This window comes from Coregonus lavaretus (assembly GCF_964263955.1).
Source record: "Coregonus lavaretus genome assembly, chromosome: 33".
NCBI classification, from domain to species: Eukaryota; Metazoa; Chordata; class Actinopteri; order Salmoniformes; family Salmonidae; genus Coregonus; species Coregonus lavaretus.
The window spans coordinates 34,336,706-34,361,686 of NC_140020.1; the positions used below are offsets into that span (position 1 = coordinate 34,336,706).

General features: G+C 46.5%; 1 protein-coding gene across 1 annotated transcript in view; it reads right to left on the bottom strand.

The window, feature by feature from the left end:
- The window catches only part of LOC311108563 (putative methyltransferase-like protein 24), a gene marked incomplete at both ends in the record, with an annotated part of 112,472 nt that overhangs the window by 24,832 nt on the left and 62,659 nt on the right, over positions 1 to 24,981 (bottom strand). Inside the window, 2 exons of the mRNA XM_084151218.1 lie at positions 5,942 to 6,087; positions 17,305 to 17,403. Coding sequence (XP_084007344.1) covers positions 5,942 to 6,087; positions 17,305 to 17,403 — 245 coding nt within the window. The remainder of the gene's footprint in view (positions 1 to 5,941; positions 6,088 to 17,304; positions 17,404 to 24,981) is intronic.

Below are 24,981 nucleotides of genomic sequence, written 5' to 3' on the forward strand. Positions count from 1 at the left end.
GAAGCCCAGGCGAGCGCCTTGTCTGAAAGAAGGGTAATGATGTAGGCAATCTTGGAACGGTCTGTGGGAAAACTTGAGGGTTGGAGCTCGAAGGTGAGGGAGCATTGGGTGAGGAAACCCTGGCAAGAGCTTGGATCCCCAGAAAAGGGCTTGGGAGGTGGTAGTCGGGGCTCCGCCAACCGAGACGACCTGTCGTCACTGGGGGGTGACCTGGGGGAAGGGAGAGGACCAGGGAGGCGTTCAAAGAGCTGGCGGAGGGAACTCATCATTTCGGCCAGGAGTTGAGAATGACTAGCCATCAGCTCCTCTTGTCGGCTGAGAACGGCTTCATGGCGCTGGAAAGAAGCCTCATGTCGAGTGATCACCGCCAACAGGTCCGGGGAACTGAGTGTTTCTGGGTCCATGATTGACTTGGTTATTCTGTCACAAGCCGGGCTAGAAACTCCGGTCTCAGATGTGGAGAGCTGGGGGTACTACCCCTTAGCCACAGAGGAGGTGTTGTAGGACCCAAATGAAACACCCAAGGCAATACTCCAGGCAAGTAGATTTAATGTTCCAAAACAGGAGGCAAAACAAAACAACTCCACGAGGGGAGAAAAACAAACTAAAGATAACTTTGAACAACTTACTAGGACAGACACGGTGGGACAAAGCAGGAGACACATAGTCAGGACGCAATAACCAAGTGAGAAACAAGGGGAAAACACACAGCTAAAATACACAAGGGGAAACAAGGCACAGGTGACCTGGATCAAGCTAATTAGGACACATGAGGAAGAACTAAGGCAGAGGGGAACACAGATGACCTCTAGAGGCCCGGAGACAAACAGGAGGCAGGAAGCTGACACACACGAGGAAGAACTAAGGCAGAGGGGAACACAGATGACCTCTAGAGGCCCGGAGACAAACAGGAGGCAGGAAGCTGACAGAGGGAGCTGAAATTCCGTATTGCCCAGCGACAGCCCCGAAACCTGAAGGATCTGGAGAAGGTCTGTATGGAGGAGTGGGCCAAAATCCCTGCTGCAGTGTGTGCAAACCTGGTCAAGACCTACAGGAAACGTATGATCTCTGTAATTGCAAACAAAGGTTTCTGTACCAAATATTACGTTCTGCTTTTCTGATGTATCAAATACTTATGTCATGCAATAAAATGCAAATGAATTACTTAAAAATCATACAATGTGATTTTCTGGATTTTTGTTTTAGATTCCGTCTCTCACAGTTGAAGTGTACCTATGATAAAAATTACAGACCTCTACATGCTTTGTAAGTAGGAAAACCTGCAAAATCGGCAGTGTATCAAATACTTGTTCTCCCCACTGTAGATGACATTGCTGACTTGCTTAAATAAATGTAGTTTCTACTCACAATTGAGATGTACAAACTATGGCATAAGGGGATGACGAGCAGATAAGAGGCAATCCGTAATTTCGATTAAGACGTTAATGAGTGAGCTAGGACGGACGTAGTCAATATAACTATTTGTTCAGCACTTTTGAAATGTACAGCGACAGAATTCAGAACATGGCCGTTCTTAAAGTATTCTCCCAGTACACCAAGTCAGAACCGTGGATAAATAAAGGGGGCATATAAGCAGACAATGAAAGCTCTTACAATATTCAATGATGACATTTCTCTAAAACAGGCTATGGGCTACATGTGCACTACCAACAGCTAACAGCTAACAGCTAACAACAGCTAACAGCATTACTACACAACATACACTTAGTATAACTTTCTTAGCTACAGTATACATATCTCCTTGGCATATTACATAATTTATGCAGCAGCATACAATACATTTTTGGACTCACCTTGTTGTGCTGTGCTCACTTGAACACAAAGGTGGCACGGTGGTCCTTCATGTGCAAATGTGTAATCAAACTTTGTCATCAAAGTCTGGCATTCTGTTGATTTATGGTGCTTTCAAGACAATTGGGAACTCTGAAAAAAACAAGGTCGAATCATGACATCAGTGATCTTCAGGTCGGAGCTCTAGAAAGAGGCCCGAGTTCCCGACTTGGAATTCCGAGCTGGATGACCGTTCGAAACTTATTTTCCCAGTTGGAGCTAGCTTTTTTCAGAGTTCCCAGTTGTATTGAACTCACTGAAGTCTGAGAGTTCCCAGTTCCGAGTTTCCAGTTGTTTTGAACGCTGCAGAAGTCATGCTGGAATGACAGCATGGCCAGTGTTGAATGTTAATCCTTTTAAACTTGGAAAAGAGACCTTTAAACCCAGACTTGGACCACACACCCACTCCACTGAATAGCAGGCAAGTGATTGCTTTGCAACTCTTGCAGTTAGCCACTGATTCCTTCCAAACCACTCATTGTTGAATTTGTGATTTCCAACTTGTTGTGTAATGTTCATGTCCAATGGCCGATGAGCACCTATACATTTTATCTATAATTTCTCTTCATAATTTCTGTTCATATGACAAGGATTTGCCAGTAGATTGTCGACTTGATTCATGATGATGACTGCTAGTTTGCTAGCTAGGATTTTAAAAGTATGATGTTGACATGATCAGTCCAATCAAAGCTACGGTAGATATAACGTGATTTGACGCCATTTTATCTGTGGCCAATGACCTTGAGCCTTCTTGGATGGGCACATGTAATGTAACTCTATGGCAGCAACCAAGGGGCTTGAATTTTCGAGCTCTCCCCAAAGATTTTGCGGTGACGTAGTGTCCCCATGAGTGACAGAACACTGAGCCAATCACGGGGCAACTAGAGAACATTACCAACCCCTACGCTACGTATTTTCCGCTGGCTGCCCCACCACCACCACCGAAAGCACTGAGCTAGGCTGAAACACCTGCATTTTGGAACTGCCTTACTCAAGAAAGTAATAATAATAATAATATGCCATTTAGCAGACGCTTTTATCCAAAGCGACTTACAGTCATGTGTGCATACATTTTTACGTATGGGTGTTCCCGGGGATCGAACCCACTATCTTGGCATTACAAGCGCCATGCTCTACCAATTGAGCTACAGAGGACTACAAAGTACAAACTGTTTGTTTGTATGCATCTTTATTAACGATTATTTTCTGCACTATTGTTCCAATAATTTGTTTTATTTAGTATAGTATAAGCTTCTGTCTTAAGCATCCTAAATAATGCCATAGATTTTTCAAAAATAGTCAACTTGATGGCAAAAAAGGGAAGAATGATGTAAGATGTAAACCTGGTATTCCAACTGATTATAGGTTACTAAAGCTAACTATTTACCGCTGCACCATGGAGTTTTGAATAAAACAGTGAAGAGAAAAAGAAGTATATCTGATAATCACACGCTGCTATTTATTGCTGACCAGCAGATGTCACTAATGTCCATTGCGAACAGATAATGAAGCTCAATTTGATGAAAGCGTCAAAGCCTTCAGAAAGCCTCCGTTTCCCATTATTCCCAAACAGTGGTCTGAAACCCCTGATTTACAGGCCACATCAAGTCTGCAAGTCACATTATGCTGACATGCAAAGTGATGTGTAATTCCAATTGGAATCAAGACAGAATGAGAATATCCAATAATTGACACTTCTAATCACCCACAATCTGCACTGAGAATGATTGACGGGGTAGAGAAGGTTGAGTAAAGAGACTAACTGTCACGACTTCCGCTGAGGCTGCCTCCCCTCCTTGTTCGGGCAGGTTTCGGCGTTTGTCGTCACCGGCGTACTAGCTGCTGCCGATCCATTTATCATCACTCCACTAGTCTTGTCTAATTAATCACACACACCTGGTCCTTATCACCAATTAGTCATTGTATAAGTGTTCCCTCTGCTAACTTGTCTGTGTGGGTGATTGTTTGTTGTGAGCTGTGTATAGCTCGGTTGAGCTACCCTTACCTCATTGTTGCCAGGGTAGATATTTCCTCTGTGCCTGAGTGTTGTTGTCGCATGCTTGCGCAACTGTTTATCGACAGAATAAACTCTTTGGAAGCATATTACTCTCCTGCGCCTGACTCCTTCTATCACACGCACCACACTACCTAAATCATGTAAACTGGAACAGCCATCTCAGTAACGGGGCAATACGTCCTACTACTAACATATTGGATTTGTTTCGAAAAGTGTATGTTATTTATGTTTGTGTAGCATAAGATTAATCAACCAATCCAATGTTGCAAAAATACAGGTATTGAAACAAACAATTCTGAAAATCAACCTGAAATAGAGCATGCTGGGAAATATGATAATGAGGAGTGTGGTTTTGAGCAAACATGAATTTGTAATTATACTCAACAAGCTTGTTCAAATTCAGCTCACTTCGATCAGATTTTGTTGAGTAAACAAACTTTAACACATTACGTTAGCTCAAAGTCTTGTCCTTTTGAAGTTCACTCAACTCACAGAATAACGCTGATTAAGCAATTGGTTGAGTTGGCTTTTTTCCTCTGCTGATGTTGGCTGTTTGTCATTATTGTATTGGTCAGAGCTTGGATGGAAGAGCTTAGAGATGATCCTGTCTTAGCTTCTGTTGATTATAAATCAAGGACTCTAAAAGGATCTTCACGATCTTTTCTGAAGGATGTACGTTGTGTGAGGTCACATATTCAGAACTGTCCTACAGAATTGAGGTCTTATATATATATATATATATATATATATATAAACAGTATGTTGTAGACGCTTTTGGTAGCACCTGTGTGCATCTTCAAAATGCCCTCTAAGTGAAATTAACTTGTTTATATTGGTTCCCTGATCTCTCTATCTCTCTCTCCCCACTATAACATACACTTGTCCACTGTTTGTATCCTAAAATATTCCTAGAACTGGTAGTTATATATGTGTAGGGTCAAAGGTTATGTGAACAGCCATGATCAAAGGAACAATCCTGCTTTCACACAGCTCTGGCCCCTAGTTATAAATGTATTATTCCCTGATCAGGTAGTCAGGAAAAACCATGGCGCTTAATGATGTCTCTCTCTCTCTCTCTCTCTCCCCCCCACAATGTTGCAGTGTTGGTGTGAGTGTTGAGGGTAGGGATAAACTCCTGTTTATCTAGCTCTGCTATCACAACAGTCCATCAAACTAATGTGGCAGAGAAAACCAACCCACAGATCATTAGATCAATACAGACAGCTGAAGTGTGTGTGGTGACTTTTATGGCGTACTTTGACCTGAGAGGGCAGTACTATAAGTAACATCATGAAAAGTGAGGAGAAATGAGTGCGTATGTGTATGTGCTCATCAGTCACCAATAGTAAATCTATTTCCCTCCAACCAGTTCATTTGACCCTTGACCCTGCTGTAAACAGGCAGCCAGCCGAGGGTAATCCCTAAACCTCTACTGCTGCTTTCCCGCCCCCTCATTCCTGCTCTCGCCCCTCTCACCTCTTCCCTCCCTCTCAGAGTCCACCTATTGCCTACCCTGCTGCTGCCAGCACACCTGTGCTGTCTCTCAACACTCAAATTAATAGGCCATCCAGGGGCTTAATCTCTTCAACCCTACATCCCTCCATGCTACCACCGGCAAGCCCAGCCAGCCCAGCTCAGCCCTGGGCATACAGCAGGGGCACAGCCTCTCCTGGAAGGTCAAATACCTTTATAACCTGCAAAATAGCATCCAGATTACATGACACAGAGATTTGGACGTGTTGGCCAAGGCTGTTTCTTTGTGTGTGTGTGTGTGTGTGTGTGTGTGGATGTGTTTAACTATACTTGTCCACAAGAATAGTAAACAAACCTACATTTGACCAACTGGGGACATTTTGTTAGTCCCCACAAGGTTAAATGCTATTTCTAGTGGGTTTAGGGTTAAGGTTAGAATTAGTGTTAGGGTTAGGGTTAGGAGCTAGGGTTAGGGTTAAGGTTAGGGTTAGGGTTAGGGGTTAGGGAAAATAGGATTTTGAATGGGACTGAATTGTGTGTCCCCACAAGGTTAGTTATACAAGACTGTGTGTGTGTGAGCGTTCGTGTGTGTACACTCACCCCAGAGAGTAGACCCGGCAGTGTTTGGTGTGTATCCGTTGCGCAAGGCTGTACCTGCTGTCCAGACACACTGCCCAGGGCCCCTTTGGCCCTTCCTGACCCCCTAGTACCAAGGGGCCCTCTGGGGAAGGGGGGGCACAATACACCTGTAGGAGAGACACAGGGGTCATCAGTAAACCTGTCCCCCAAAATATCATTTATTTGTCATTGTGTTCTGCATTGTTGGGAAGATTAAGTATGCATTTCACTGTTAGTCTACACCTGTTTTTTACGAAGCATGTGACAATTAAAATGTGATTTGATCGTTATCATCATAGCTATCATTATCATTGTAATTATCATCAACACCACATACTGTATACCATACTTATCCCTTGCCCCTGTCAGATCACATATTCACCACACACACCCACATACATTCATATTCATATTTCAACATGTTTTTCTTTCTCATCAAATAGCACCCTCTCCATTTCTCCTCATCTTCCCCTCGCCTTCCTTTCCTTTTGGTTTCAGTGAAGGAGAAAAATGTTGATTTAGTGTAAACAAATGCGTCCTCCATCCTTGACATGATTCTCCATCTCACAGAGGGACAGGGCACCTTAATCTTGTCTTAACGCTCAAGGATTCCATTGATTCCACGTTGCAGTTCAACGTATACACAGGTACTATATGAAGCAGGAGGAGCTGTTAGACATCTCCATTTGATGATGGTCTCTGACAATCAATAATGCCGGTTGGACATACTGCCAAATTCTCTAAAATGATGTCAGATGCGGCTTATGGTAGAGAAATGAACATGCAATATCTCTGGTGGACATTCCTGCAGTCAGCATGCCAATTGCACGCTCCCTCAACTTGTGACATCTGTGGCATTGTGAACATTTTAGAGTGGCGTTTTTGTCCCCAGCACAAGGTGCACCTGTGTAATGATCATGCTGTTTAATCAGCTTCTTGATATGCCACACCTTTTAGGTGGATGGATTATCTTGGCAAATAAGAAATGCTCACTAACAGGGATGTAAACAAATTTGTGCACAAAATTGGAGAGAAATAAGCTTTTTGTGCGAATGGAACTTTTCAGTGATTTTTTTATATCATCTCATGAAACATGGGACCATCACTTTACATGTTGCGTTTATAATTTATAGTTCAGTATATGTTTTTGGAGTTTTATCCTTTCCGTGTGTGTTCCAACCACTCCTGTGTGTCTGGGTGAGCGTGTACGACACACATTAGTCCCAGCCTAGTGGTGAGTCTGCGTGTGTCAGTCAAAGCCCAGTTGTGTGTGTCTGTCCCAGCCCAGCTACGTGTGTAGTTCAACCCCAGTGGTGTGTGTGAGACTGTGCGCTTCTGTTTACTTTTTCATTGTAAAGTTCATGTACTAACTGAAACTACATACAATATCAATAGATTAATTGATATTATTCTCACTTTTCAACAAGGCTGGAGAGAGGGGTTTAGGGGTGTGTGTGTGTGTGTGTGTGTGTGTGTGTGTGTGTGTGTGTGCGTGCGTGCGTGTGTGTGTATGTATGTGTAGAGCTATTCCTATGCCAACATAGAGCATTCATCATACTAGGCAGCTAGAGTTGAAAGCGGACACTGCCAAGTTTCTCCTGTCATCAGAAGAGAGGGAGAACAAGAGAGGAGGAGAGGGAGATATCTGCCCTTCCAGGCCCCTATCTCTCCATTGCAGCCACCATGGCCGACAACAAAACCAAGACTAACAGAGCCAGTTGGCTTACACTGGCTGGTCTTAGTCTGTGGGGAGTAGGTCTTTCTTTGTTTGGGACGGGGTGTGTGTGTATATTAGAGAGAGACGGCAAACTCCAATGGCATAAAGACAAGGATGGGTGTATAAAGTATGTGTGAAGAGCTGTGTGTGAGCCAAACTAAGGCATCATTGATAGTGTATGTGTGTGCGTGTGTGCATGCATTCTTAATGCATGTGTGTGTCCTGAATGGACTGGACCAGCGGACATTGACAGAGCCTGAGACTGATTATTTGTTCCAATCACCATGTCTTTCCCCATAGAGACCACAGCCCAGACTGTGTGAGATACTGACTAGTCCACTGCTCTGCACAGACTGGTCATTAATCCTTCTCTTTCTGAACCACCATGTTAATAACAGCCCAACCCTAACCAGGGGCCGGTTGCACCAGTTGGTGCGTTTTAACGCTATGTCCAACGTAAAATGTGCTCTAGTTTGCTGACATTTATGAATTCTTTCCCATGCCACTAATAGAAAGTGGACAAAGTCTAGAATCCCTAGGGGGTTCTTACGCTTTGTGATGTCATAAAGCTTTGGAATTTATGGTTTCCAACTGCTTCAATCTTTAGAAGGAAATAATTTATCCATAGAGCTGAATAGGAGGACCTCTATGCTTTTATCCTGTCCGAACAGAACTTTTGGCAGAAAAGGAAGGCAGGAGGCAATAGGAGGCATGACGAAGTCAAGAGCTGTGACTTATTGTGAGGGAATAACAGTCACACTTGGAGCCTTGGGGACTTCTGTCAAGCGCTCTGCAACAATGGCATTGTAAAAAAGGGTCATACAAGTAAAACATCTCGAAATGCAATAGAATTTTAAACAGCCTTATGAATACATTGTGTTGTGGTGAGCACCGTGAGCTGTGCTGAAATGGGAGGCACTCGTCCATCCATGTATTGCAGTGGTAGCGATGATTCTGTTGTATTGGAGGATTTTTGTTTTGCTGTTGCAGTTGTGTGTTGTAGTGGTTCATAATTGCATTAGCAGAGCTCAGCCGGTGTGGTATTGAACAGTATTGGCCCATTATTGTTGATTTGAACATGTTTTATTGTAACAGTATTCTGGTCTATATTGTGAGCTATTATGAATAGAGAGATACTGACACGTTGTTGTCATTTTGAATATACTGCAACACTACAGTATGTTACATTGATCAGTCTCCGCCTTTCCCGCTGTTGTGTGTGTGTTTGTGTGTGTTGCATTGACTGCTATTGATTTGCCAATCCCAGTGCAGCGTGCCTCAGAGGTTGAGTTCCACCAACCACAACGTCAGTCAGAATTACTGCTGAGGATGCTGTTATAGTCACTGCAACTCCCCCTCTGCCTGTCAGAGGAGATAGATGATTCACCCCCAACCACCCCCCTTCACGCACGCACATATGTACACACACACACACAAACACACACACACACACACCCAAAGGCTAATTCATTATGAGTTACATGCCTGCCATGTAAGATATACTGTAGAGAAAGTGCTTCATCATTAGCAGAACTCTGTAGGCCAATGGTATATGAAAGAAGATAAGAGGTTGCTGATGTTTCTAAACTTCATTTGATTACAGAGGAACAATGGCCTTCGTTATCAGAAAATGGTGGGACTGTAGTGAGGATAAAACTTAGTTGACTATTTAAAGAACTTGATTGATGCTATAGCCTCTCTCACAGTGCAGTTGTATTTTGTTGATTGTAAGACACAAGGGCATGAAAGCCGACCCTGTCTCTGCCTCGCAATCTTTATCCTCACACAACACAACAACGTATCAATCGATTGGTTGTTGTTTTCTTTTCCACAGACAAACAGAAAAGGCAAGAACATCTCATTGATTAAGTTCAATCGAGTACAGGCTTAACTGAATGAACAACAGAGACAGAATGCAATATGGAATTTGATGATATAGTTTGGGTTTATGGCCTCATCTCAGAGGAATGCTCCTCGGAGCCAGATGCTGATGACAGGTAGCCCTTTGCTGGGCAGCTGGCATCGAAACCCCTCGGCTGGGGGAAAGGAGGTCCAATGAGGGGCCTTAAAGTTATTATAGCTGCTGGTGGTGTGGAGGTGGACACTTTGGGACTGTAGAGTGGATGATGGTCCCCAGTCACAGCCAGTCACAGTCCACAGGCCACATGGGGCCTCACGGGCAATACATCACACTCACCACCTATTCTATGTAGTTGAATCCAATGTATTACAGAGGCCTATGGGGGAAAGGAGTTCCAATGACAGGCCTTATAGTTGAATCCAATGTATTACAGAGGCCTATGGGGGAAAGGAGTTCCAATGACAGGCCTTATAGTTGAATCCAATGTATTACAGAGGCCTATGGGGGAAAGGAGTTCCAATGACAGGCCTTAAGCTGGTGGTGCTGGAAGGTTGTCAAACTGATGCTGAAAAACAGCAAGTGAGAGAACATGGGTAAGTTAACAAATAAATACATCCCAAGATTCACGCCTATTGGTTGAGAGAGAGGAAGGTGATAATTGCAAAAGTGAGCCCATAGGTTGAACAGCAAGTGAGAGGAATGTACATTATTGTGTCATGCTTATAGGCTATAAGGTGAATGACATTCTGCACGTGGCTAATAGGAAAGAGGAGAAGAAACAAGACGCTATGCTGATGATGATACGTTTGTATTTATTCCCACTATGCCCTTAGAATAGTAAACAAAGTGAATGATGTTATGCTTACTGGATGAAGTTAAACAAGCATTCAGGCCAGCCTGCCTGATTGAACTTTCGTAAACCACAGTAGGAACGAGACAAATCAGATGAATCAGAATGCCATCTCTATGGTAATCAATGGAGTATGTTTAACTGTCAAGCGAGACAAATTCTCTCTCAATTAACATATATGAAAAGGGTGCTTTGTTTACAGTTAGAGTTGGTTATAGACCAGCATAAATGTCAAGCTGGTCGATGCTGGTCCATGCAGATTGTGTGTGAATAAATGTCCCAATTGTTAGATATCCCCAATCTGGCTGGGTATATGCATAAACTGGTCGGCCAGCATACCAGCATCAAAGTGTCCAAAAAACAGCAAAGGCTGGTCACCAGCAAAAGCAGCATTAGTCACCAGCATATGCTGGTCTATGCAGTTTTTTCCCCAGCAGGGTTCTCTGTTATTTACCAGTTAGGCCTTTATGCAGAACTAGGGCTGTTACGGTGACCGTATTACTGCCACACCGGCGGTCACGAGTCATGACGGCAGTCAAATTCCACGTAACCGTTTAGTCACCGGTAATTATGCTTCTCCAAGCTCTGATGCTGCTGATGGTCATTAGTAGCCTACCAAACTTGCTAACTGCCTGGTACTCAGCACTCTATTGTCCCTCTAATCACTCTGACATCAATGCAAATGTAATCGAAAATCTAATCAAACACTTCACGAGCTTATGTTGCGCAACATTTCGATAGGCTATGCAATTGCGTGAGAAAACGTAGTTATGGCCTCTATTAAAAAGAGTAGGATCCCATCAGCTTTCTATAGACTAGGCCTACTGTATTTATTTCTCAACTTTCCTAATATTAAGCACATTGCTTCTCTTTACAACAGGAGTATAGCCTTCCTGGCTGGCATGAAAATTAACCACGGGAAAAGCGTCCTCCATTTGCTATTTAAGTGCATAGATGACATGTATGTTTTCCCACTGCCTGTTTCGAGACAGGTGCATAATAATGGTCCATTCTAAATCAAAACAAATTTCACACATATACACTGCTCAAAAAAATAAAGGGAACACTTAAACAACACAATGTAACTCCAAGTCAATCACACTTCTGTGAAATCAAACTGTCCACTTAGGAAGCAACACTGATTGACAATAAATGTCACATGCTGTTGTGCAAATGGAATAGACAACAGGTGGAAATTATAGGCAATTAGCAAGACACCCCCAATAAAGAAGTGGTTCTGCAGGTGGTGACCACAGACCACTTCTCAGTTCCTATGCTTCCTGGCTGATGTTTTGGTCACTTTTGAATGCTGGCAGTGCTTTCACTCTAGTGGTAGCATGAGACAAGGTCTACAACCCACACAAGTGGCTCAGGTAGTGCAGCTCATCCAGGATGACACATCAATGCGAGCTGTGGCAAGAAGGTTTGCTGTGTCTGTCAGCGTAGTGTCCAGAGCATGGAGGCGCTACCAGGAGACAGGCCAATATATCAGGAGACGTGGAGGAGGCCGTAGGAGGGCAACAACCCAGCAGCAGGACCGCCACCTCCGCCTTTGTGCAAGGAGGAGCAGGAGGAGCACTGCCAGAGCCCTGCAAAATGACCTCCAGCAGGCCACAAATGTGCATGTGTGTCATGCCCTGACTCAGGGGACGCTTATATGTTGAGTCAGGGTGTGTATATTCCTTGTTGTGTTTGGTCATTGTTTGTCGATCTAGTATGTATGGTTCTATGTTGGCCGGTGTGGTTCCCAATCAGAGGCAGCTGTCGTTCGTTGTCTCTGATTGGGGATCATACTTAGGCAGCCTATTGGCACTGTGTAGTTGTGGGATCTTGTTCCGTGTAAGGTATGTTGTGTGTGCTACCTTGGACTTCACGTTTCGTTTAGTTTGTTGTTTTGTCGTTGTGTTTATTTGGTTTAATAAACATGTACGTATATCACGCTGCCCCTTGGTCTGACCCGTCCTTCAACGAACGTGACAATGTGTCTGCTCAAACGGTCAGAAACAGACTCCATGAGGGTGGTATGAGGGCCCAACGTCCACAGGTGGGGGTTGTGCTTACAGCCCAACACCTTACCAGGACGTTTGGCATTTGCCAGAGAACACCAAGATTGGAAAATTCGCCACTGGCGCCCTGTGCTCTTCACAGATGAAAGCAGGTTCACACTGAGCACATGTGACAGACGTGACAGAGTCTGGAGACGCCGTGAAGAACGTTCTGCTGCCTGCAACATCCTCCAGCATGACCGATTTGGCGGTGGGTCAGTCATGGTGTGGGGTGGCAATTCTTTGGGGGGCCGCACAACCCTCCATGTGCTCGCCAGAGGTAGCCTGACTGCCATTAGGTACCGAGATGAGATCCTCAGACCCCTTGTGAGACCATATGCTGGTGCGGTTGGCCCTGGGTTCCTCCTAATGCAAGACAATGCTAGACCTCATGTGGCTGGAGTGTGTCAGCAGTTCCTGCAAGAGGAAGGCATTGATGCTATGGACTGGCCCGCCCGTTCCCCAGACCTGAATCCATATGAGCACTTCTGGGACATCATGTCTCGCTCCATCCACCAACGCCACGTTGCACCACAGACTGTCCAGGAGTTGGCGGATGCTTTAGTCCAGGTCTGGGAGGAGATCCCTCAGGAGACCATCCGCCACCTCATCAGGAGCATGCCCAGGCGTTGTAGGGAGGTCATACAGGCACGTGGAGGCCACACACACTACTGAGCCTCATTTTGACTTGTTTTAAGGACATTACATCAAAGTTGGATCAGCCTGTAGTGTGGTTTTCCACTTTAATTTTGAGGGTGACTCCAAATCCAGACCTCCATGGGTTGATAAATTTGATTTCCATTGATACATTTTGTGTGATTTTGTTGTCAGCACATTCAACTATGTAAAGCAAAAAGTATTTAATAAGATTATTTCATTCATTCAGATCTAGGATGTGTTCTTTAAGTGTTCCCTTTATTTTTTTGAGCAGTGTATTATTTAGTATATGTAAAGACAAGATTAAATCAAGAACAGTGTGATGGGTGATAATATTAGCCTATCACCTGTGAATGATGCCCAGCATAAGGCAAGAAACAGCGCTTGCTTTATTGTGCAACATTTTCAAATCATATAGTCGCACACCTCATGTAGCCTAAGGAAGGTATTCAGACCCCTTGACTTTTTCCACATTTTATTCTAAAATGGATTAAATAAATACAAATCCTTAGCAGTCTACACACAATACCCCATAATTATTTTACATAAGTATTCAGACCCTTTGCTATGCGACTAAAAATTGAGCTCTGGTGCATCCTGTTTCCATTGATCATCCTTGAGATGTATCTACAACTTGATTGGAGTCCACCTGTGGTAAATTCAATTGATTGGACATTATTTGAAAAGGCGCACAACTGTCTATATAAGGTCCCACAGTTGACAGTGCATGTCAGAGCAAAAACCAAGCCATGAGGTCAAAGGAGTTGTCCTTAGAACTCCGAGACAGGATTGTGTCGAGGCACAGATCTGGGGAAGGGAATGTCTGCAGCATTCAAGGTCCCCAAGAACACAATGGCCTCCATCATTCTTCAATGGAAGAATTTTGGAACCACCAAGACTTTTCCTAGAGCTGGCCGCCTGGCCAAACTGAGCAATCGGGGGAGAAAGGTCTTTGTCAGGGAGGTGACCAAGAACCCGATGGTTACGCTGACAGAGCACTAGAGTTCCTCTGTGGAGATGGGAGAAACTTCCAGAAGGACAACCGTCTCTGCAGCACTCCACTAATCAGGCCTTTATGGTAGAGTGACCAGACGGAAGCCACTCCTCAGTGAAAGTCTCATGACAGCCCGCTTGGAGTTGGCCAAAAGGCACCTAAAGACTCTCAGGCCATGAGAAACAAGATTCTCTGGTCTGATGAACTCTTTGGCCTAAATGCCAAGCGTCACGTCTGGAGGAAACCTGGCACCATCCCTATGGTGAAGCATGGTGGTGGCAGCATTATGCTGTGGGGATCTTTTTCAGCGGCAGTGATTGGGAGACTAGTCAGGCTAATCACATTAGCGAACGTTAGCTCAACCGCCCCGTACACGGGACACTGATCCCGTAGAGGTTAACTATGTAAGATGTGGAAAATAAATTCTCTCCAGCTGGGTTTTGCTTAGTGGCTAACGTTAGATTGCAAGATCAAGCTTCTTGGTAACATCAGCAGAGACAATCCCTTCCTGGATTAAGATTCCTGCTGTCTAATATTTGCAAGATCAAGCTTCTTGGTAACATCAGCAGAGACAATCCCTTCCTGGATTAAGATTCCTGCTGTCTAATATTTGTTTTGTGCGTGCTGCAAACTGCGTTTAGAGATACTTGCATAACTTTATGAGCTGTGTTGTCTGTCTTAGTAGTAAATGTTTCCATGCACTCATTAGCATTTAACTAGCATTTACTATTGTCACGATCGTTATAGGAAGCAGACCAAGGCGCAGCGTGATATGCGTACATCTCTTTTAATGAGTACTTAAACACTGATTACAAAACAACAAAACGAAACGTGAAGTCCTCGGTCATGAACACAAACCAACACGGAACAAGATCCCACAAATGACAAGAGCACAAAAGGCTGCCTAAGTATGGTCCCAATCAGAGACAACAAGCAACAGCTGATTCACGTTGCCTTTGATTGGGAACCACCCCGGCCAACATAGAAAACACATGAACTAGATACTAACATAGAACACAAAACATAGACCCTACACACCCTGGCTCAACATATAAGAGTCCCCAGAGCCAGGGCGTGACAGTACCCCCCCCCCCAAAGGCGCGGACTGCGACCGCGCCAACTAAACCCAACAGGGGAGGGGCCGGGTGGGCATTCCGCCTCGGAGGCGGATCCGGCTCCGGGCGTGACCACCACCCTCTAACAACCCCCCCATAGCGCCCCTGGTCTGGTCTGGCCCCGCTGGCTGGAGCTGGACTGGACCTCGGTGGAGCAGATTGCTTAGTCTCCGGTGTGGAGCAGCTGACCGGTACCTGACCAGGAACCGGTGAAGCAGGCACGGGCTGTGCCGGACTGACGACGCGCACCACAGGCTTGGTACGGGGAGCAGGGATGGGCCGTGCCGGGCTGACGACGCGCACCATCGGCTTGGTGCGGGGAGCAGGAACGGGCCGGACCGGGCTGGCTAAGCGCACCACTGGCTTGGTGCGGGGAGCAGGAACAGGCCGGGCCGGGCTGGCGACACGCACCATTGGCTTGGTGCGGGGAGCAGGAACGGGCCGGGCCGGGCTGGCGACGCGCACCACAGGCTTGGTGCGGGGAGCAGGAACAGGCCGGGCTGTGCTGGCGACGCGCACCATAGGCTTGGTGCGGGGAGCAGGAACAGGCCGGGCCGGGCTGGCGACGCGCACCATAGGCTTGGTGCGAGGGGCAGGAACAGGCCGGGCCGGGCTGGCGACGCGCACCACAGGTTTGGTGCGAGGGGCAGGAACAGGCCGGGCCGGGCTGGCGACGCGCATCACAGGCTTGGTGCGGGGAGCAGGAATCTGTGTGAGGCATCAGCACAGGACGTACAGGGCTGTGTACTCGTACTGGCACTACAGCACTTGACACTGGCGCAGGATATCCGGGACCGAGGAGGGGTACTGGAGGCCACGAGCATTGAGCCGGCACATTCCGTCCTGGCTGCATGCCCACCTTAGCACGACACGTGCGTGGTGCTCGCACAGGACGTACCGGACTGTGCCGGACCACTCGCGGCACAGTACGTAGCTCTGCATACCTCGGAACCTGCCCAGTCTCACGCTGCCTAGCCTGAGTACGGGGAATTGGCTCTGCTCTACCTCTAGGCTCCGCCAACCTCCCTTCCAGCCCCCCAAACCCGGTGGCCTCCTCTCCTAATCCACAAACTCGCCCAGTAGCTGCCTCCAGCAGCCCCGTCGTCCATGCCGTGTGCCCCCCCCAAAAAAAGTATTGGGGTTGCCTCTTGCGTGTCCGACGTCGGCCCGGCCAACATAGAAAACACATGAACTAGAAACTAAACATAGAACACAAAACATAGACCCTACACACCCTGGCTCAACATATAAGAGTCCCCAGAGCCAGGGCGTGACAACTATGGGGATCCTGAGTTCTTGTTAGTATTTTGTTAGCATTCTGGTAGGTGACGTTTTTGGGGCTTTTTTATGTTAGAAAAAGAAAATTGCACGCCTTGTGTGCACTACCAGTAATACCGTATATCCAGGGATGGCACAGGCATGGTATGGAACTCTGGATAGCGCCCAACCCTACACCAAACACAGATGAAAGGAAAAACATACTGTATATTGTAAGTATCTTTGCCATAGATGAATACGGTAAACTTTTAATTGTATTTGCTGACACCCTACAGTCAAATTTGGGCACGAATAGAGTAGCTATCTAGCTATATAAACCACGCCCCTCTGTAAACAAGCCTTCTCCGATGTTGGTTACAAGGTGGTACTTATTTAAATTAGGTAAGAGAATATCATGTTACCATTGGTGTATTAAAATAAGGGTGACGTCACCTTATCCCCTTAATAAACCCACCTCCTGAATCCAAGTGTTTGACACGGGGGAGGGGACCAGTAACTTTATGATCAAACTTTATCATTGTAGAAGCAACAGTAATTATTCATACTTTGGTCATCATACTTTGATCTGGTTTTATAAAAATATCATCACATTTCATGAAAACATGTTTTTTTACTGTTCATGACCTTTAAAACGGCAAGATTTTCTATCAGCCACGCATGGGTCTTGAGGTGGGGGTTTGTTACTACGCTGAAAAATGACAATATCCATCCAGACCTTTGCCACCTAGGAAATTTGTGTGACCAGACCTTCTCAAATAGCATTTAGTACCCCTGATATAGGGAATAGGGTGCCATTTTGGATGCAACCATTACAAGAGTGTGACCAACCTGTGGTGTAGTGATGTAGTGAAGGAACCTCCTAGCTTCCTCCTCCAGGGAGTGGCTGTCACTGGCCCATGGCTCCAGCTCTATATGCCACCTGGGAGACTGGAAGAAGGAACAGGGAGACAGCCAATCAGCATCAGTGGACCAGGGAGATGGCCAATCAACAACACAGAACAAGGAGAAGGCCAATCAGCATCAGTGGACCAGGGAGATGGGCAATCAACAACAGTGTTACTATCAGTGTGGAATCCTAAAAATGACTGAGGGGATTAGATTAATTTGGCCCGGACGCCCGGGTAGTCGTTTTTTGCACCAGGTGAAAGTTGATTGCATTTGTTTTTGAAACCGGGCTGCCTCCCGGTCATGAGCCAGGTGCCCCGTTCAAAGCCAACGGCGAAGTCGGCTCAAAACAAAAGTGACATCATTAACCACAAGGAGTAATGAGTAGGATTCTGGTTTTCACATGCAAAAGAGATTGCTTTTGATAAAAACTCTTTATTTGCCTCAAACTAGTTTGAAAATTCAAACATATATTTTATGGAAAAGAGATGTTGTATGGTTCTCGAACAAGTACCATGCTGCCGTGTTGACAACATGACCGAGCGTCGCAGATTACTGATTTGAGAAGGTCGCTCCTCTCTCACCGCTTTTGCCCATTCACATTACGGGCCATAGACCGGTTCTCTGCTGCTCAGCATAATCGAATCCGCCCACTGTCATCCGTTAAAGTGACATTAATGCCCAACCTTATGTCCTGCTACAGTATCCACCCAACTGTGAGACTGGAAAAGTGTTTCTGACCTGTGGCCCAGTCCACTGTCCCAGTACATACCCCTCTACAATAGTGTTTCTGTGTCACATTCCTATTGTTCCTGGCTGGTATACAGGCCTAGGCTCAATGACCTCATTGATCATCATAGGAATTTGTCTGTTTGTGATTACAGCAGAGATAGAGAGAGAGAATAACTGTGTCTGCACTGTGCTGCGTTCCAGCAATCCAACCCCATTTTGGCCAACTAGACAACTGGAGGAGTACGTTCCATGGTGTGGTTGTGTTTGCACTGTAATTTCATGGGTCAAACACTGTGACCAATGTTAATGACTAATAATGCTGTGTTATTTCACTATAATTATAGGAATATAATATAATAACTGGATCATGTTGTCATTTGTATGTGTTCACATTCTGTGTTTTCATGTGGACAATATTAGCAGTGTGCATGTGTTTTCATATGTGGTAACTATGCACAGTGTACTGTTATTTGTCCTACAGTAGTACATGGTAATGTCGACGCTTTCCCCTCTCAGGCTCAACTGGACAACAGGACTATGGGTACATTCCAAATGGCACCCTATACCATATATAGTGTACTACACAGCAAATTCTCCAGTGTTAAATCAACACTGACAGTGTTAAATGTAACACTTGGCCAGTGTCTATAAACTGTGCTTAGTGCTGATGCTGTTACACTTAGTCAGTGTTAGGGAATTAACATTTTAGGGTTATGCAATAACACCTCATAAAGCTGGTATTTTTAACACTAGGAATTGTATATAGTTTACACCAATGGTGTTATGCAAGAGGTTTGTATCACTTGTGTTGGATTAAGGACATTTCAATTACCTAAACAAGTCTTTAATGCCTTATGGTCTTACATAAGCATTTACAAAGACTTCAGGACTGGCAGCCAATATGCTCATAATTTAAATAACATAACCATAGACCACTTCAACTGGTACAACACTTCCACTCACGGGTGGCCAAAAACAACAAATTGAAAGCCACTGCCCCACTAAGCCACGCCTCCAATATAATTTCCCAGTGTGCCTTGCCTTTTCGAGTGAATTTTAGCAAAGATTATGGATATATTGTTGTAATTATTTTTTGAATATTCGATGAGGGTTGTTGACGTTAACCGCCTGTATTCAATGGAGAGAGACACTATGCAACTAGCCTCATGCCATGAATATGCATAGCCATCTCGAGACAACTCCGATGTAAAAAGTGTTTTTGTCGGAATGTCACGTGTCCTACTTATATCAGTATACTTGTAACAACTGAAGCATTGCAAAACTTATATTCGGGTAAATAAGCCTCATGTAGAAAATAAGCCATATATTTTTAGTTGACCAAATTTGACACTCTCTCATTGACCTCCATACAAAAACTCGTTGCTTGGTGGGAGAAACAACTAAAAAAATGCCACCTGCTGGAGGGAGACAGATTTTCTGCCAGTTGAGCCTCTCTTCCTCTTCCTCTTTATTGTAGAGTTACCACCCATGACTGTATTTATTAGTGACAGAGACATTTGTTCATTTTCAGACCTGTGGACTTCACCATGTGAGTTCCTAATGGAGGTGAATGTTATCATTAAAATGTAACTCTTTAGGACAATACATTAACTATATCATAAGCAATGTTCCCTCAAAAAAAATCAGCACTGAGCAAATTTCAGGTCTGCTGAGCGCAAACTTGAACGTTGTGAAAATTCTGTGCAAATTCCAGTGTGCGTTTACTGTGAACACTGAGGCTGTACCCGCTTTAAGTTTTAACAGTGACCATGTAGGCTACTGTGGCTATTTGATCATAATGTAGGCCTACCAGAGTGTCCTACCATAAAAAACAATGGAGAAAATCCATCCCATAACATTTTAATATGGAAATAGCTGTTATATCATTCAGCCTACAGTAGCAACCAATGTGTGGTTGTAAGGGATCGGGGGTTGGCTGGGTCTAGACAGAGTCTGACACTTCCCCGATCTACAGAGAGGGGGAGTCATCAGACTCGATCTGGTTCACCTGAGTTCTGAGCACACCTGTCCGTAATTAGGGTAGGATATAAGGTGTGCTCAGAAGTTCAGTCGGTGCGAGGTATTGTTCCATTGTGACTTGCTAAGCGTTTTGTTCAGAGAGAGAGAGAGAGAGAGAGAGAGAGAGAGAGAGAGAGAGAGAGAGAGAGAGAGAGAGAGAGAGAGAGAGAGAGAGAGAGAGAGAGAGAGAGAGAGAGAGAGAGAGAGAGAGAGAGAGAGAGAGAGAGAGAGAGAGAGAGAGAGAGAGAGAGAGAGAGAGAGAGAGAGAGAGAGAGAGAGAGAGAGAGAGAGAGAGAGAGAGAGAGAGAGAGAGAGAGAGAGAGAGTTGTTTTTGATTACCCGTGTATACGACCTGTGCCTTGTTGTTTGACTCCCCGAATTGCTTAATCCTCTACTTGTCTACCCCAGTGATTACCGTTCTCTGATCCTGTGACCTCGACTACGACTAAGCCCGCTCCCTTGGTACCTCTGCCTGGCCCGGTTTTGACCACAGCCCGCCCGACCACGATTAAGCTATTCCCTTGTCTGTACTCTAATAAAGCATCGCTATTCTGCGATTGGATCTTACCACTCTGTCCGAGTATTCATTACAGAATACCTCGCCATTACCATGGATCCAGCGGAATTACAGAGGCGATGGGAGATACAGGAGAAACGGATGGATGAACTCCTGCAGCTACTCAACGCTGGTGCTGCTGAAGGCACCACCCCGAGCACGGTCAGTCCTCGTCCTACACCTCCGATTTCTCTACCGACTAGGTACGACGGGGAACCTGGCAAATGTCAGGGGTTTCTACTTCAGACGTCCCTGTATATGTCGTATAATCGTACTATGTTTTCCGATGACCGTAGCAGGGTGGATTTCATGATTTCTCTACTAACGGGAGGAGCACTGGATTGGGCTACTGCGCTTTGGGCAGCTGAGGTTCCCGAGTTGAATGCGGAAGTTCAGTTCAAGAGACTGTTCCAGGAGGTGTTCGACCACCCAGTATCTGGGCGTAGTGTGGGAGACCAACTATGCGAACTTCAGCAGGGCCGTCGCACCGTAGCCGACTACGCTTTAGAGTTCCGTACTATAGCAGCCGGTAGCGGATGGAGCGAGACGGCCTTGCTCACCGTTTTCCGAAGAGGGCTGCGCAAAGACGTACAGACTGAGTTGGCTTGTCGAGGAGATATCACTGCGCTACATGAGTTTATCAAAATAGCCATCTCTATTGATAATCTGATAGTGCAACACAAGGTATCCACAGTCCGGGAGCCCTCGATCACTGGTCCTACGCAATCGACAGAGCGGAGGAGAGAATCTGAGGAGGAACCTATGCAACTGGGACGGTCACCTCTACAAGGGTCGGTGAGACAACAACGTCGGCAAGACGGACTATGCCTGTATTGTGGTCAGTTGGGTCATTTCGTTCGTCAATGTCCGGTACGACCAAACCGTACCCCAGGATATCGCCTCGGAACTGCCAAACCGGTGAGTGAGACTCCAGTTTTGAACATTACATCTAAACAAATGTATGTGCCAGTTACCTTATCTGTCGGAGAGAAAGTGCGCAGGTTGGAAGGACTTATTGATTCCGGAGCGGCTGCCAGCTTTCTGGATATGGGTCTTGCTGAGGAGTTGGGAGTTCAACTTATCCCAATTCAACCCCCCCTGCGAGTCAACGCGCTAGACGGTGAGCCCATGGGCACTGGGTTCATTACGCACCGTACCGAGGAAATCAAGTTACAAGTGGGCTCCCTGCACCATGAGAACATCATTCTGTTCGTCATCTCCGCTCCACGGGAGCCGCTAGTCCTCGGCCACCCCTGGCTCGTTACCCATGATCCGGTCATCTCCTGGAAATCTGGCGAGATCACGGCTTGGAGTGAGGTATGTAAGGGCAGAGTGCCTCATTTTACCTTGCAAAACGTCTACTGTGGAGGATGCGAAGGGTGCGGTGTCTACTGTTGTTCCTACAGAGTACCAGGATTACGCGCAGGTGTTCTCCAAGGAGAGGGCTACCGTGTTACCACCGCATCGGGCCTGGGATTGTGCAATTGATCTGCTATCCGGGGCTACACCTCCTCGCGGACGAATCTACCCTTTGTCACAGCCGGAACGAGAATCAATGACAAGTATATTGATGAGGCACTACAGCAAGGGGCCATTCGCCCATCTACGTCTCCCGCCGCATCCAGTTTTTTCTTTGTTAAGAAAAAGGATGGTGGACTGCGTCCTTGTATAGACTATCGAGGTTTGAACGATATTACCATTAAAAATCGTTACCCCCTTCCTTTGATTCCAGCAGCCCTCGAGCAGGTGGGGCAGGCCTCCATCTACAGTAAACTGGACCTCAGGAGTGCGTACAATCTGGTGCGCATTAGAGAAGGGGATGAATGGAAGACCGCCTTCATCACCCATCGAGGACATTATGAATATTGTGTCATGCCCTATGGACTTACTAACGCGCCCTCTGTGTTCCAGGCGTTCATGAACGACATTTTCAGGGACTTGATTGATCGCTTTGTCATAGTGTACATTGATGACATCCTAATCTACTCTAACTCTCTGAGTGAACATGTGTCCCATGTACGCCAGGTTCTGGACCGACTCCGACAACACTCTCTGTTCGTGAAGGCCGAAAAGAGTGAATTCCATGTCACGACGATTTCCTTCCTTGGGGCCATACTCACTCCCGACGGGGTAAAACTGGATGAATCCAAGGTGCAAGCTGTACGAGACTGGCCTCAACCCCAGACGGTGAAAGAGCTCCAGAGATTCTTAGGGTTTGCCAATTACTATAGACGGTTCGTGCGTAATTTCAGCACAACCGCAGCTCCCCTGTCGGCGATGACCAGCCACAAGGGTCGTGGTCTGAAATGGACGGAGGGGGCAGTGCGGGCTTTTGAGACATTGAAACAACGATTTACCACCGCTCCCATTTTATGTCAGCCGGATCCTACCTTGCCGTTCATCGTGGAGGTGGACGCCTCGGAGGTTGGAGTTGGAGCCGTGCTATCCCAGCGCCAAGGTGAGCCGCCCAAATCACGACCCTGTTCTTTTTTTTCTAAGAAGCTGAATCCGGCTGAGCAGAACTACGACGTGGGAAATCGTGAATTACTGGCGGTGAAGTTAGCACTGGAGGAGTGGAGACATTGGCTGGAGGGAGCAGCTCATCCGTTCCAAGTGCTCACGGACCACCGCAATCTGGAGTATCTTCACAGTGCTAAACGACTGAACTCCCGACAGGCAAGGTGGTCTTTATTCTTCAACCGTTTCCAATTCACTGTCTCTTATATTCCCGGGTCCAAGAATTGTAAGGCGGACGCGCTTTCCCGACGGTTCGAGCACGCTGACAGACCGGTTGAACCAGAACCTATCCTCCCCATGAGTTGCCGTGCTGGTCCTGTGAGGTGGGCTATCGATGACACGATTCAGGAGAGCCTACAAGCGGAACCAGCCCCTCCAGAAACCCCGGTGTCGAAGGTGTTTGTACCAGCTCCGCTTCGACCTCAACTGATGGAATGGTGCCACACGTCGCTAGGATCTGGTCATCCCGGAATCACTCGAACTACACGACTCATCAGTCGAAAATACTGGTGGGATTCCCTCACAGATGATGTCAGAGACTACGTATTATCCTGCCCAGTATGTGCTCAGTCCAAGGCGCCTCGAGCACTACCGGAGGGTAAGCTGATGCCATTGCCAACTCCTCAACGACCCTGGTCGCACATTGCTATGGACTTTGTTACCGACCTACCAGAATCAGAGGGCCATACTGTAATTCTCGTGGTCATCGATCGATTCTCCAAGATGTGTCGGTTAGTACCCATGACCCGTTTACCTAACGCCACTCAGATGGCGGAGACTATGTTTAACCAGGTGTTCCGGCAGTTTGGTGTTCCGGAGGATATTGTTTCCGACCGGGGACCCCAGTTCGTATCCCGGGTTTGGAAGGCTTTCTGCGAACACTTGGGCATCTCGGTGAGCCTCACCTCCGGATATCATCCCCAGGCCAATGGGCAGACAGAACGGCTCAACCAGGAAATTGGGAAGTATCTACGGCAACAATGTTCGCGGCAGCCGCAAGAGTGGAGCCGATTCCTTCCTTGGGTAGAGTATGCTCAGAACTCACTCATTCACACCTCCCTACGTCTAACGCCCTTTCAGTGTGTTCTAGGGTATCAACCACCCCTGTTCCCATGGGATACCGCACCCGGGATGGTACCGGCGGTGGACGAGTGGTTCCGTCGGAGTGCGCAGGTCTGGGAGACGGCCCATCAACATCTCAGTCAAGCCTCACAACAGCAAAAGACCTACGCCGACCGACGCCGGAGACCTACTCCCACTTATCAACCCGGGCAGCGAGTGTGGCTGTCTACCCGAGACCTGCGGTTCCGACGGAGCTGCAAGAAGCTCCAACCCAGGTACATTGGTCCCTTCAAGGTACAGAGACGTATTAACCCTGTCACCTACCGTCTGTTACTCCCTCGACACTACAGGATAAACCCTACGTTCCACGTCTCCCTGTTGAAACCTGTCCATTATAGCCCGATGTACCCACCAATCGCTCAACAACCTACTACACCACCTTTGGAGGATGAACAGGACACCACCTATACAGTCCACGAGATACTGGAGTCAAGACGGAGACGAAGGGGCATCGAATATCTCGTGGACTGGGAGGGATATGGACCGGAGGAATGGTCCTGGGTCCCTGCTAAGGACATACTAGACCCTGCTCTCAAGGCCACTTTCCACGCTGAACACCCAGATCATCCCGGATCCCGACCCAGAGGAAGACCACCCGGTAGAGGTAGAAGGCCGTCAGGAGCCGGCCCTGGGGAGGGGGATACTGTAAGGGATTGGGGGTTGGCTGGGTCTAG